We start from the raw sequence: 15,037 nt of genomic DNA on the forward strand, positions 1-15,037 counted from the left end.
AAAACAACCGTTACGTTTTACATGCATATATTAACAACAAATAATTCTTGGCTACAAGTGTATAAAAATATATCAAAGTATATACATAAACATTATCATGTCAAATTATCACAACCCTATTTTTTTTTCACTTTGTCTTCGCATTCCACTCCTTCAGAAGTTTTTCTGTCAAGGCGAGATTCTCGTCTTTCTGTGAACAAATTTTTTTAAACAATTGAATTTTATCCAAAGAATAGATTCAAGGTCAAGCGAGGTAAATGCAACTGTGGGGTAATTGTGTCTATTTAACTTATTTTTTATAACAACGTGAATTACAAAAGCTCCCGTTGTCTAGTAATAAAGCCTGTGCTACTTGAAAATGAAACGTTGCATAGTAGAGGGCGTTTCGACCAATCGTATTCGAGAAAAAACGGAGAGACGCAATAATCCCATAGTTGCATTTACCTCGCTTGACCTTATGGTTAGATAATTTTTATATAACAACTTTTTCTTGAAAATTTACGCGAAATATTTTACAGTACATATGGTGCCTACTTTACCGCCTTAGAGCCACTTGCACCATCCCACTAACCCGAGGTTAAGCGGTTAAACCGTTAACTCAGTGTCAAATTGTACTGGTAACCATGGTAACTCCAGGGTAAACTCTGCTAACCCAGGGTTAGTGGAATGGTGCAAGTGGCACTTAGTGCGGTAATTACTACAATACGTGCCTATGTCGAAAATTTGTAAAACTACACTACTGTAAAACGTTGTACAATACAAGTGCGAAAATCCAATACACGTTCCTATTTTTCGCACTTGTATCGTAATTTAACCGAGTACCTTTTACCTTGATAAAGCAGAACCTCGCGTAGTTTTCCCCTAAATGCTTGTTGGGCTCGGAGTAGAAGGCGCTGGGGGGGATGGTCAGCACGCCCGTCTCCTTGGTGAACTTACCTTGATAAAGCAGAACCTCGCGTAGTTTTCCCCTAAATGCTTGTTGGGCTCGGAGTAGAAGGCGCTGGGGGGGATGGTCAGCACGCCCGCCTCCTTGGTGAACTTACCTTGATAAAGCAGAACCTCGCGTAGTTTTCCCCTAAATGCTTGTTGGGCTCGGAGTAGAAGGCGCTGAGGGGGATGGTCAGCACGCCTGCCTCCTTGGTGAACTTACCTTGATAAAGCAGAACCTCGCGTAGTTTTCCCCTAAATGCTTGTTGGGCTCGGAGTAGAAGGCGCTGGGGGGGATGGTCAGCACGCCTGCCTCCTTGGTGGACTTACCTTGATAAAGCAGAACCTCGCGTAGTTTTCCCCTAAATGCTTGTTGGGCTCGGAGTAGAAGGCGCTGGGGGGGATGGTCAGCACGCCTGCCTCCTTGGTGAACTTACCTTGATAAAGCAGAACCTCGCGTAGTTTTCCCCTAAATGCTTGTTGGGCTCGGAGTAGAAGGCGCTGGGGGGGATGGTCAGCACGCCTGCCTCCTTGGTGAACTTACCTTGATAAAGCAGAACCTCGCGTAGTTTTCCCCTAAATGCTTGTTGGGCTCGGAGTAGAAGGCGCTGGGGGGGATGGTCAGCACGCCTGCCTCCTTGGTGAACTTACCTTGATAAAGCAGAACCTCGCGTAGTTTTCCCCTAAATGCTTGTTGGGCTCGGAGTAGAAGGCGCTGAGGGGGATGGTCAGCACGCCTGCCTCCTTGGTGAACTTACCTTGATAAAGCAGAACCTCGCGTAGTTTTCCCCTAAATGCTTGTTGGGCTCGGAGTAGAAGGCGCTGGGGGGGATGGTCAGCACGCCTGCCTCCTTGGTGAACTTACCTTGATAAAGCAGAACCTCGCGTAGTTTTCCCCTAAATGCTTGTTGGGCTCGGAGTAGAAGGCGCTGGGGGGGATGGTCAGCACGCCTGCCTCCTTGGTGAACTTACCTTGATAAAGCAGAACCTCGCGTAGTTTTCCCCTAAATGCTTGTTGGGCTCGGAGTAGAAGGCGCTGGGGGGGATGGTCAGCACGCCTGCCTCCTTGGTGAACTTACCTTGATAAAGCAGAACCTCGCGTAGTTTTCCCCTAAATGCTTGTTGGGCTCGGAGTAGAAGGCGCTGGGGGGGATGGTCAGCACGCCTGCCTCCTTGGTGAACTTACCTTGATAAAGCAGAACCTCGCGTAGTTTTCCCCTAAATGCTTGTTGGGCTCGGAGTAGAAGGCGCTGGGGGGGATGGTCAGCACGCCTGCCTCCTTGGTGAACTTACCTTGATAAAGCAGAACCTCGCGTAGTTTTCCCCTAAATGCTTGTTGGGCTCGGAGTAGAAGGCGCTGGGGGGGATGGTCAGCACGCCTGCCTCCTTGGTGAACTTACCTTGATAAAGCAGAACCTCGCGTAGTTTTCCCCTAAATGCTTGTTGGGCTCGGAGTAGAAGGCGCTGAGGGGGATGGTCAGCACGCCTGCCTCCTTGGTGAACTTACCTTGATAAAGCAGAACCTCGCGTAGTTTTCCCCTAAATGCTTGTTGGGCTCGGAGTAGAAGGCGCTGGGGGGGATGGTCAGCACGACTGCCTCCTTGGTGAACTTACCTTGATAAAGCAGAACCTCGCGTAGTTTTCCCCTAAATGCTTGTTGGGCTCGGAGTAGAAGGCGCTGGGGGGGATGGTCAGCACGCCTGCCTCCTTGGTGAACTTACCTTGATAAAGCAGAACCTCGCGTAGTTTTCCCCTAAATGCTTGTTGGGCTCGGAGTAGAAGGCGCTGGGGGGGATGGTCAGCACGCCTGCCTCCTTGGTGAACTTGCCTTGATAAAGCAGAACCTCGCGTAGTTTTCCCCTAAATGCTTGTTGGGCTCGGAGTAGAAGGCGCTGGGGGGGATGGTCAGCACGCCTGCCTCCTTGGTGAACTTACCTTGATAAAGCAGAACCTCGCGTAGTTTTCCCCTAAATGCTTGTTGGGCTCGGAGTAGAAGGCGCTGAGGGGGATGGTCAGCACGCCTGCCTCCTTGGTGAACTTACCTTGATAAAGCAGAACCTCGCGTAGTTTTCCCCTAAATGCTTGTTGGGCTCGGAGTAGAAGGCGCTGAGGGGGATGGTCAGCACGCCTGCCTCCTTGGTGAACTTACCTTGATAAAGCAGAACCTCGCGTAGTTTTCCCCTAAATGCTTGTTGGGCTCGGAGTAGAAGGCGCTGGGGGGGATGGTCAGCACGCCCGCCTCCTTAGTGAACTTCTTCGTGAAACGGTAGTCCTTGTACTTATCCGTTTCGGATGACAGGTCGATTTTGTTCTCTGTGAAAAGGTTTTTAGCTATAGTAACGGCACCAATTATGGAACATTTAACACATTCATTGCCACCCAGCCAAACAAGACATCCGCGTCAGGCCACAAAAATGTCGTCACATAAAGCTGTAGTACCACGATCACTATCGGGTCGTCCGGCCTGGGAACGAAATCATAAAATACCCGATAGTCGGGTTTTCGCCACTGAATGTGTTACGAGAAAATTTGGAGTATTTATAATTTTTCACCGACACCTGCAAAATTTCTACCTCTTTATGCGTTAAAAGTTGAATGTCCTATTCGTCCTTTATGTTTTTCATGTATTTAATTATACAGGGTGACATTTGAGTCGTGATCAGTAATATGTTTTTCTAACTCCATAAACAACGAGCAATTTAATGGCTACTCTTACTAAAATCAGACAAGATTTTTTTTTTTGTCATTTATTTTACTTTTATTTATTTTACTTTTATAAGTGGATTTAGGATATTACAACGGCTTATTAAGATATTTAAATTAGTAAATTGAATCGCCTCTTTGAATCGGAACTGTCATTGACATCAATTTTGTCATTTGTCCCAGTTAGAAATAAAATTTACTTAATTTTTCATTTGAAATATCTTACAAAGCTGTTTAAATACCACATTGCCACTTGTAAAAGTAAAATAAATGACAAAAAATAACAAAAAAAATAAAAAAATCTTGTTTGATTTTAGTAAGAGTAGGGGCATTAAATTGCTCGTTGTTTATGGAGTTAGAAAAACATATTACTGATCAGGACTCAAATGTCATCCTGTAGATACTGCAATTGGTTTCAATATTATTAACAAATAAAAACCTATGTCTTTTTGCTCCAGTCATATAAATTTAAAACTAACAAAAATCAATGAAAAATAGGTAAAACTTAAGTATCTGTATGGCACCTGTTTATGGCAACAGATAACAAAATCTATGATCTCCTCCACTTCCTTGTTTGTGTCCGCAAATGTAGTCAAAATATGTAAGTGTACCTAAGCCCGTCCAGTCTGCGACGACGAAGTACCCGCCGTCGGGCACGGTCGGGTCGAACCCGTTGCTCCGCAGCGCGCGCACCAGCACCTCCCTCTTGGCCAGCAGCTCCCTCGCCAGCGAGACGAAATAGCAGTAAACTTAGTTAACATATGTAAGTGTACCTAAGCCCGTCCAGTCTGCGACGACGAAGTACCCGCCGTCGGGCACGGTCGGGTCGAACCCGTTGCTCCGCAGCGCGCGCACCAGCACCTCCCTCTTGGCCAGCAGCTCCCTCGCCAGCGAGACGAAATAGCAGTAAACTTAGTTAACATATGTAAGTGTACCTAAGCCCGTCCAGTCTGCGACGACGAAGTACCCGCCGTCGGGCACGGTCGGGTCGAACCCGTTGCTCCGCAGCGCGCGCACCAGCACCTCCCTCTTGGCCAGCAGCTCCCTCGCCAGCGAGACGAAATAGCAGTAAACTTAGTTAACATATGTAAGTGTACCTAAGCCCGTCCAGTCTGCGACGACGAAGTACCCGCCGTCGGGCACGGTCGGGTCGAACCCGTTGCTCCGCAGCGCGCGCACCAGCACCTCCCTCTTGGCCAGCAGCTCCCTCGCCAGCGAGACGAAATAGCAGTAAACTTAGTTAACATATGTAAGTGTACCTAAGCCCGTCCAGTCTGCGACGACGAAGTACCCGCCGTCGGGCACGGTCGGGTCGAACCCGTTGCTCCGCAGCGCGCGCACCAGCACCTCCCTCTTGGCCAGCAGCTCCCTCGCCAGCGAGACGAAATAGCAGTAAACTTAGTTAACATATGTAAGTGTACCTAAGCCCGTCCAGTCTGCGACGACGAAGTACCCGCCGTCGGGCACGGTCGGGTCGAACCCGTTGCTCCGCAGCGCGCGCACCAGCACCTCCCTCTTGGCCAGCAGCTCCCTCGCCAGCGAGACGAAATAGCAGTAAACTTAGTTAACATATGTAAGTGTACCTAAGCCCGTCCAGTCTGCGACGACGAAGTACCCGCCGTCGGGCACGGTCGGGTCGAACCCGTTGCTCCGCAGCGCGCGCACCAGCACCTCCCTCTTGGCCAGCAGCTCCCTCGCCAGCGAGACGAAATAGCAGTAAACTTAGTTAACATATGTAAGTGTACCTAAGCCCGTCCAGTCTGCGACGACGAAGTACCCGCCGTCGGGCACGGTCGGGTCGAACCCGTTGCTCCGCAGCGCGCGCACCAGCACCTCCCTCTTGGCCAGCAGCTCCCTCGCCAGCGAGACGAAATAGCAGTAAACTTAGTTAACATATGTAAGTGTACCTAAGCCCGTCCAGTCTGCGACGACGAAGTACCCGCCGTCGGGCACGGTCGGGTCGAACCCGTTGCTCCGCAGCGCGCGCACCAGCACCTCCCTCTTGGCCAGCAGCTCCCTCGCCAGCGAGACGAAATAGCAGTAAACTTAGTTAACATATGTAAGTGTACCTAAGCCCGTCCAGTCTGCGACGACGAAGTACCCGCCGTCGGGCACGGTCGGGTCGAACCCGTTGCTCCGCAGCGCGCGCACCAGCACCTCCCTCTTGGCCAGCAGCTCCCTCGCCAGCGAGACGAAATAGCAGTAAACTTAGTTAACATATGTAAGTGTACCTAAGCCCGTCCAGTCTGCGACGACGAAGTACCCGCCGTCGGGCACGGTCGGGTCGAACCCGTTGCTCCGCAGCGCGCGCACCAGCACCTCCCTCTTGGCCAGCAGCTCCCTCGCCAGCGAGACGAAATAGCAGTAAACTTAGTTAACATATGTAAGTGTACCTAAGCCCGTCCAGTCTGCGACGACGAAGTACCCGCCGTCGGGCACGGTCGGGTCGAACCCGTTGCTCCGCAGCGCGCGCACCAGCACCTCCCTCTTGGCCAGCAGCTCCCTCGCCAGCGAGACGAAATAGCAGTAAACTTAGTTAACATATGTAAGTGTACCTAAGCCCGTCCAGTCTGCGACGACGAAGTACCCGCCGTCGGGCACGGTCGGGTCGAACCCGTTGCTCCGCAGCGCGCGCACCAGCACCTCCCTCTTGGCCAGCAGCTCCCTCGCCAGCGAGACGAAATAGCAGTAAACTTAGTTAACATATGTAAGTGTACCTAAGCCCGTCCAGTCTGCGACGACGAAGTACCCGCCGTCGGGCACGGTCGGGTCGAACCCGTTGCTCCGCAGCGCGCGCACCAGCACCTCCCTCTTGGCCAGCAGCTCCCTCGCCAGCGAGACGAAATAGCAGTAAACTTAGTTAACATATGTAAGTGTACCTAAGCCCGTCCAGTCTGCGACGACGAAGTACCCGCCGTCGGGCACGGTCGGGTCGAACCCGTTGCTCCGCAGCGCGCGCACCAGCACCTCCCTCTTGGCCAGCAGCTCCCGCGCCAGCGAGACGAAATAGCAGTCGGGGGAGCTGTAGCGCTCCAGCTCGAACTCGAGGGAGCGGGCGACGGCTTCCTGTGGGGAAATATACTTTTCACCTCAGCAGCTCGAACAAGGGTACTTTGCTACTTAAAAACAGTGAGCAAAATCGCATTTTGCTCACTGAGTGAGACAAAATGAGCAAAATGCGATTTTGCTCACTCAGTGAGCAAAATTCGATTTTGCTCACTGTTTTTAAGTAGCAAAGTACCCTTGTTCGAGATGCTGAGGTGAAAATTTAATTGTTGGCATATCTTAAGAAAACATGAGTGAATAGAGGTAAGTGATGAAGAAGGAATACATTTTTCGGGTTCTCTAACATGTTCTCACTGCTGAGGTGAAAAGTTTTGTGAACTACACGAGATCAAAGTTATTTACATCTCGTGCGCTTTTGAGTCCCTTACTACGCTCAAGATTCTAAATTAGATTCACTCGCTACGCTCGTGAATCTATTATAGAATCTTTCGCTTGCACGGGACTCAAAATAAGCACTCGAAGAAATATCAAACTTTGATCTCTTGTTGTACAAATAACTATTTTCTACTCCCGTACTTTTATTTGTCATTTAAAGGGTGGTGCACACACCTTTAAAACCCTATCTTATAGTTGTCAAGACAAGTCTTTAGTCTATTCCCCAAAAAATAATTTGTGCATACACGCAGTATCTTTTTGGCGACTTTACGATACTTCGTGTAATGACCACTTAAAAAATATTGAATGAAATACAGTGTTCCCAACCTTATTTTAAATGTCATCTCTGACAAATAAGTGAACCATAGACATGTTTTTTTTTAAATTTCATTCATTCATTCATTCTTTACCCGCCCGTACCCTCCATTTTTGCTACTTCTTGAATTAAAAATATTTGTTAAATTTACAATTTTATTTCAAAGTAAGTGCTTGGTCGTAGAAAAAGTATTGTATGCAACGTTGTTTAACTGAGTCAAAAAATACTCGTGGCGTCTTTATTAACAATTTTCGGCTTCGCCTCAAATTGTTACTCACGCCACTCGCCTTTTTTGACCTCTCTTAAACAACGGTTGCATAAAATACTATAATAATGGAACTTATCAATTAGGGCTCATTTAGACGGCGCGCGAACTCGCATGCCATTTAAGTTATTGCGGACCATTGAGGTTACAACAATTCAGTCGATCGATCAAATAACGCAATGTAATGAAACTAACATGCGAATTCTCGCACTGTCTAAATAGCAGGAGATCTTAGGTCCACCACCTTGTATTTTGGAGACAAAGCAAACCGCTTATAACAGGTGTTCCTGGGGGTGATCTGAGCTGATTTCGCCCGGTTGCCACGAGCTTCCCCCTAGCAGGTGGGCAGGGGAAATGAATAAATTTCATATCTGCATACACCTAGCAACTATATCAAGTTTGGTGTCTTTTTCGTATAATTTGAGGATGAAGAACTCATTTCTGTGACTAAATTTTTACTCATCCATACAAAAAAAAACGAGAAATTCAAAATTAAAAAACAATCTTTTTCATTCGAAAATCCTCTACAGAATTAAAACTATGAGGATTTGCTCTAGAATAAAAATAGCGCTGCATCGGCGCTAATAGTCCGAGGCTGAAATTATGCCTTTCACCCGAGTTAAACACTACTTTTCATTTCGAATACGAGGAAAGTAAAATGCATAGGTATGTGATTTTAAAAAACCTGACTGAGTATAAATTTTTATACTGTTTCTCGAGGGTACTTTCAATTAACAATTTAGGTATAATAATATTTGTGGAATGGCGAGTTAAAAATCAGAACGGAAATCGCATAACAAATCCATTTAAAACCAGATTCGCGCGCGAAACAAGCGCGTCGAAAGATAACAGTAGCGCTGAACTAGCCCCATTTTTTGTGCCCGTAAAGCCCGTCTTTTGGTATAATGGCTGGGATTTGAGAGGTAAACCGTGAGTGTACCTGCACGGGCGTGCAGCACGTGTACACGCAGTTCTGGTGCACGACCTGCAGGTTGCGCATGAGCGGCGCCGGGCCGTACGCCCAGCCGATCTTCCAGCCCGTCACCGAGAACGTCTTGCCGGCCGAGCCCACGGTGATCGTGCGCTCCCACATATCGGGCAGGGTTGCTGTTGATAAACCAACATATATAATAAAGTATTTGTCAAAGAAGTCATTTTGTAAAACCTATGCATTGCTCGGCCGCAGACCGCTAGCATATTGCCCAGTAATATTAAGCCCAAAAAGGTTATCAACCTCGGAATGGAGGGCCCGTAGTCAAACATTTATATAACGTAGCCTCTGACCATTTTTCTTTTAAATATATAAAAAGGCACTCAATAATTTGGGAATAACTGGTTTAATGTCTATTATCAAGCTATTATCTGTAGATTCGCTACCCAAAATTTTTGTATCCCAATATATTTTGTTCCATTCGCGATTTTCCCATTCTGTTTTTTAACCATTCATTTATTTTTAAAGTAGTTATTTTTATTACACGCGTATGTCCCAGTCGCTTTTTTCCCCAAAGAGTAATATTGCCAACACCATTTCCTTCTTACCCTGAGCCGACGGAGCCCCGCGTTGCGGGGCTCCTACTTCTAGGCTAGGCGGTTTGCCCTTCGGGCATCTGAAGCTACCTAACGAACCCAAATCTACCTACCTATCGACTTAGTGTGACTATCGTGAAAACATTACACCTTGGGGAAAAAGTGACTGGGCATACACACCTGTAATCAAATTAACTACTGTAAAAAGTAAAAAAAAACGACTGGTTAAAAAGTAGAATGGGGAAAACCGCGAATGGAACAAAATATATGGTGAAACAACATTTTTGGGTAGCTAATCCAAACGGTAGACCTTACTCGGCGCCGTCGACTGGACAGAAACGGGTTTGGACAGAGTAGCATGGCGGTCTTTGGTGTCGGAGGCCAAGATCCACTTCGGGTCGTTGCGCCACAGCAGCAAGTAAGTAATCCAAACGCTCCCAATATCAACCTTCGTGCATTCCTACAAGGTCACAGACAATCCAACCTCTAGACATAGCATAGTCGCGCTACCCCCTCTGCCACACATACGGTAGCGTTACTCCATCTTCGAGTCAATCCCGTGCCGTGATTGGTCCGTGTCTTGGAACGGACCAATCACGGCACGGGATTCGCTCACCTCGTCCCCCCGCACCGCCGTATTTTTGGCAGCATCGGTTTCATGAAAGAATTGGCCTAAGCTCAGTCTAGAGGTTGGATTGTCAGTGTACAAGGTTCACGATGGGAGTGTCACTCACCGATCCTAATATGCTCATGTGGTTTATACACGATCCACTCGTACACCTCGTCGGACAGACACAGCACGTCGTGCTTCTTGCAGAGGTCGGCGATGAGCTGCAGCTCGGCGCGCGAGAACACCTTGCCGAGCGGGTTGTGCGGCGTGTTGAGGATCAGCATCTTGGTCTTGGGGCCGAAGAGGCCGGCCAGCTCGGCCTCGTCGAGCACCCAGTCAGCGGATGTCGCGGCGCCGGATTTTTTCTGGAATCATTTAACACGTTTTTAACCCTTTCACCGAGTTCGTTTCGTTGCGTCACAGACAAGACATCCTCTAGACTGAGCATAGTAACGCTACCCCCTCTGCCACTATATACGGTAGTTTTACTCCATCTTCGAACCAAAGTCACAGATTATATAATAGTTCTTACGAACAGATACTTATCTCTCAAAGAAAACGCAAATACCTACCGTTTTAATACCTACACTAAAATACATTGGAATGACCTTCAACGCGCCGCCGCAACGCTAGGGTTGCCGACGCTTAGAAATGATTTTACAAATAATATAAGATACCTACCTACTTAGGTAGGTACAAATATAAGTTTTAATTGTCAAACTAACATTAGAACTGGTCATATAAAAGCATAGCGTAAAATAACCATGAGCAAGATAAGTTGCAATAAGTAATTACAATATTCCGTTTATGCGTTTCATTCCGACGAGTGGCTGCGAGACATTTTAAAAGGTCATATCTCCCTGCAGTAAACGCAGTGTTTACGCCGTTTTATAAACCGCGCAATGAATCAATAATTCAATACCGCCTAAGTACCTTGTAGCTTGCAACCACAATTGAAACTATCGTAAAAATAAAACCAAAAGTACTTGTATTGAGAATGTTTACCTACTTTTCCTATCTATCGGAAGAGCAAAAACGGTATTCATCCACACTACAAGTAGTGTTATTTGTTCATGACATTTCTTTCGCATACATTTTAGCATATTCGAGCGCGCGGCGACGCGACGTGCGTGCGTGAGCGCGCGTCGCAACCAACTGGCTTGCTTTTCTACCGTGAACGGGAACGGATTCGTAGGTATAAAACCGAGCTCGCGCGGAGAGTTCCATAGGCCTGCCAAAGTGTCAGAATCCCGTGCCGTGATTCGCTCTCCTCGTCCCCCGCACCCCCGTATTTTTGGCAGCATCGGCTTCATGAAATAATTGCTCTAAACTCCGTCTAGAGGATTCCTAATCTATGCGTTGCGTGTTCCATTTTAGAAAACTTTTGGCTGTGGCGGCGAGCAATTATTTCATGACACGACAGGCGAGCCTTACGCCATAGAATATGATGGCACGCCTATCGTGTCATACGCCACACGTTAAAAACATTGATGACACGCCTGTCGTGCCATCCACACCGAATCGGTTAAATAACGCGCTCGGTTCAGTGTAATATCAACCTTCGTACATTCCGATAAGGTTTACAACGGCACTGGTTCGCTGGTACTTTCAGGTGGGGACTATAGTCGGAGCCCACTCGCGCATACAGGATGCCTGTGCCGAGCTGCTGCAGTGGGACGTATACAGGCTGAATTATTATTATTTTGTTATTATTTACTTACAGGTTTCAAGGGTATGAATTTAGGGATGCCGCCGGCCATTTTGATCATGAAATCGTAACAGTCGAAGAAGGGTTCGATGACTATCACCTCGTCGCCTTCGTCCACATGCCCTAAAAATAATATAGGTAAGTATGATCCAATTATATTAAAACTCCAGATAAGTTATAGACATTTCAAAACTAAAGCGCTTCAATGTACAAATGGTACAGTTGTCTAATCGCGCATAGGCGAGCTATAACTGTGCACATGCTAAAAGAGAAATAAACTAGGTACAGAGAAAAATGTATGGAATGGGGAGTTAAAATCTCCGAAATTTTACGGAATTTCGCAATTTTTGAGAGTTTCCGATTCAGCGAAATTAGCTTATTAACTATTAAATAAATAAATAAATAAATATTGGGGGACATCTTACACAGATCAACCTAGCGCCAAACTAAGCAAAGCTTGTACTATGGGTGCTAGGCGACGATATACATACTTATATAGATAAATACATACTTATATACATAGAAAACATCCATGACTCCGGAACAAATATTAGTGTTCATCACACAAATAAATGCCCTTACTGGGATTCGAACCCAGGACCATCGGCTTAGCAGTCAGGGTCACTACCCACTAGGCCAGACCGGTTGCTCGGTCGGTATTGTGTAGGCTCACCTAAAATAGCAGAATAGAGTGCCTCGTACGCTCCGCTGCTGACCAGCACCTCGTTTTGGGGGTCGATCTCCCTGCCTATTAGAGGCGAGTACAGTTTGGAAATCGCTTGCACCAGACGGGGATGGCCCTGAAAATTAAACAAAATAAAATAGTATGTTTCTAAATATAATCTTTTAATAATTAGGGAGTTCGAAAAATCGAACTCGAGGTCGCGGCAAACCTCGACGGCGTTGGCGGGATGACCTCGGCGCCTTTGACAGGAACTGGTGTGAGATTGGTCAAGACCGGGATACGTGGAAAGGGAGGAGGGAGGCCTTTGCCCAGGGGTCATAAAACCTAGAAATTCATGTGTCATAATTAATCGATGACCCCATGCCGCAACATTTATCGTTAAAGGAAAATAAATCTTCCTAACCCTTCGTGACCTTACCCGGTTCATTTAAGATAGGTGACGTCATGTATATAGATAGTGAAAAAATCACATACATAGGTCTTTGTGGCTTTGATCTCATTTATTTAACTTTCGTAGAAGCATTTTTATTTTTTGAATCAATGATAATAACAATTCAAGCACATGATATACAATGAATGGGATAGTTGAGTCAATAAACTTTAAATTTAAGTTGGTGTTAAGAATAGTGTAATAAGCCACTCACAAATCCCCTAGTATATTGGTTGAGGAGTGGGTTGTCACCCGTCGTGATCTCAGCCAACGCCTTCGTGACATGTTTGGGGGCGTGATAGTCCGGAAAGCCCTGTCCGAGGTTCACAGCGGGCTTGTACTTGGCTACTAGCTCAATGTACTCAACCCTGCAATGAAAAACAATATTTGTTTTGATTTTATGGGGACATTACACCCATCTAACTAGCCCCAAATATACTTAGATACTTAGAAATAACACTCATAACCCTTATATATGAAATGTTTGTGATAAACACAAAAATAGATACTGGATAATGCCAAATCCGACATATTAATCAAATTAATTAATACCTTATGTATTTTGTTGCTACTAGGCAACTATTCTCAATGAATTCATTATAATTTTAATTGGTTTGTTTAAACAGCATTACAGTCTAAGAGCTTTCATGTGTTGTAACATTAATAGCTGATAAGATAAGACTTAATATGCTCATGTCATGACACATATTTGTTTAGCATCTGCCCGCAACTTTGACTGCATAGAATTCATACTTTTAATATCCCAGTTCCACAGTAAACTCAACCTCCCTTTTTGTGATCATTTATGTAATAAAAACCATCCTATGTCCTTTCCTGGGATCCAAACTGCCTCCATACAAAATTTCATATAAATTGGTTATTGGTTAAGTATTTCACAGCATCACAGAGAAATATACTGACAAGAGTGCTCACTCCATACATCAGTTTTAGTACCAAAAGGACTATTATTTTCATAGTCGACATCTAGCATCGAGTAGCGGAATTATCAGTACTGCTACTTGACAATAGATGTAGCACCAACCGGAAAGTCTTATGTTGTTCAGCATTAGACTTTCTGGTTGGCGCTAGATCTATTGTCAAGTAGCAGTACTTCATTAGCTTGCTTGCGCCCGGGATATCAGCTTTTGAGTGATATATGACATAAAGCGTTCAAAGGGTTAATATGTTGCAAGACTGATTAATTTACATTGAATGAGTTATGTGTGCATTTGTAATTGCTATGCTTACTAATATAATATGCTAACAATTTTACTGTGTAGGGACACACCTACTTACAATGTATTGTGTAAATAAATCAATTCCAATACACAATAATATAAAGTAATCATGAGTTAAGTATTCATCAATATTCTTTAAATAATGACAACATAATTTTCATAAACCATTATGATAACATAATGATAATTTAACCCTTTAGCGGGCAAGGCTCAAAAAAATCCTCAATTCAAGCCTCATCGCCAATCTAAAGCACAAAACATTTTGTACAAGAAAAAAATACAAAAAGACGATGTTATAGGGTGGTCTTTTTTGAGACCCTTGCCCTATAAAGGGTTAAACATTTAGATAAAATCTACATATAAAGGACTACCTACAAATATTTTTATTTAAACAGCAATTCAAAAGGAATTAAAGTTTCTAAAAGCATAGCGGACATTATGTAACTTTTTAATTATTTTGCACTTACCATACGCTTTTTTCGCCGGCGCCATAACGTGCTGGTAATTTGAACTTGTTGTTCATATCAGCGGTCGTAACAAACGTAGCGGCACTAGTCCTGGCAATATTGCTGGCTTGGCTGAGACCAGAATGCACCTTTACGCCTTCTGTGAGGATGTGACAACCGCGTAACATTATTTAGTACACTGTAATAGCTATTTGTTTTACCATTACAACCATAATCTATATTCTATTTGCCTGCCTGCCTACTAGATAAGAACCAAGTAATTATCAATAAACGTCATTACGCGACCGTTCCGTTACGTGTTTATTACACGTTAGAGTATAGAGTATGACAGAGTATGAGAGCATTTGATCAGATTAAAAGTTATTATTGGTGTAACAACATTTGTAAGAGTAATTATAATTATTTAGCAATGACAAAGCAATAAATAATTAATTAATTGGTATTATTGCAGCTAGAGTAGATGCAGAATTGATTATGTTGCGTTTATATATTGTGATACCTGAACAGACCCCAGTATATATTTGACAGTTCTTAAGGCACATTCAAATGCTGCTCAAACTATACTTCGTTTTTTTTTTAGCATTAGAAATAAGGTAAACAATCTTGATGTGTCTTTTAATTGAAAACCAAATTTTAAAAATAAGTTACGGTAAATATGTAACAATTATGAATCTAATACGATCTTTTATAGTCTTCTGCTTTCATAAGTAATAGTTATTC

At 45.0% G+C, this 15,037-nt stretch overlaps 1 protein-coding gene across 1 annotated transcript; it reads right to left on the reverse strand.

Annotated features, from left to right (window-relative positions):
• Positions 1 to 10: 10 nt before the first annotated feature.
• Positions 11 to 14,577, reverse strand: LOC134661782 (kynurenine aminotransferase). The gene is made up of 9 exons (XM_063517969.1): positions 14,318 to 14,577; positions 12,827 to 12,980; positions 12,171 to 12,297; positions 11,511 to 11,620; positions 9,914 to 10,154; positions 8,593 to 8,759; positions 6,510 to 6,696; positions 3,077 to 3,240; positions 11 to 190 (listed from the first exon to the last, which is right to left on the reverse strand). The coding sequence occupies exons 1-9, from the start codon at positions 14,482 to 14,484 to the stop codon at positions 128 to 130; spliced, it is 1,380 nt and encodes a 459-aa protein (XP_063374039.1). The 5' UTR covers positions 14,485 to 14,577; the 3' UTR covers positions 11 to 127.
• Between the last annotated feature and the right edge of the window lie 460 nt (positions 14,578 to 15,037).

The sequence above is a fragment of the Cydia amplana genome, chromosome Z (genome assembly GCF_948474715.1).
Source record: "Cydia amplana chromosome Z, ilCydAmpl1.1, whole genome shotgun sequence".
Classification (NCBI taxonomy): Eukaryota; Metazoa; Arthropoda; class Insecta; order Lepidoptera; family Tortricidae; genus Cydia; species Cydia amplana.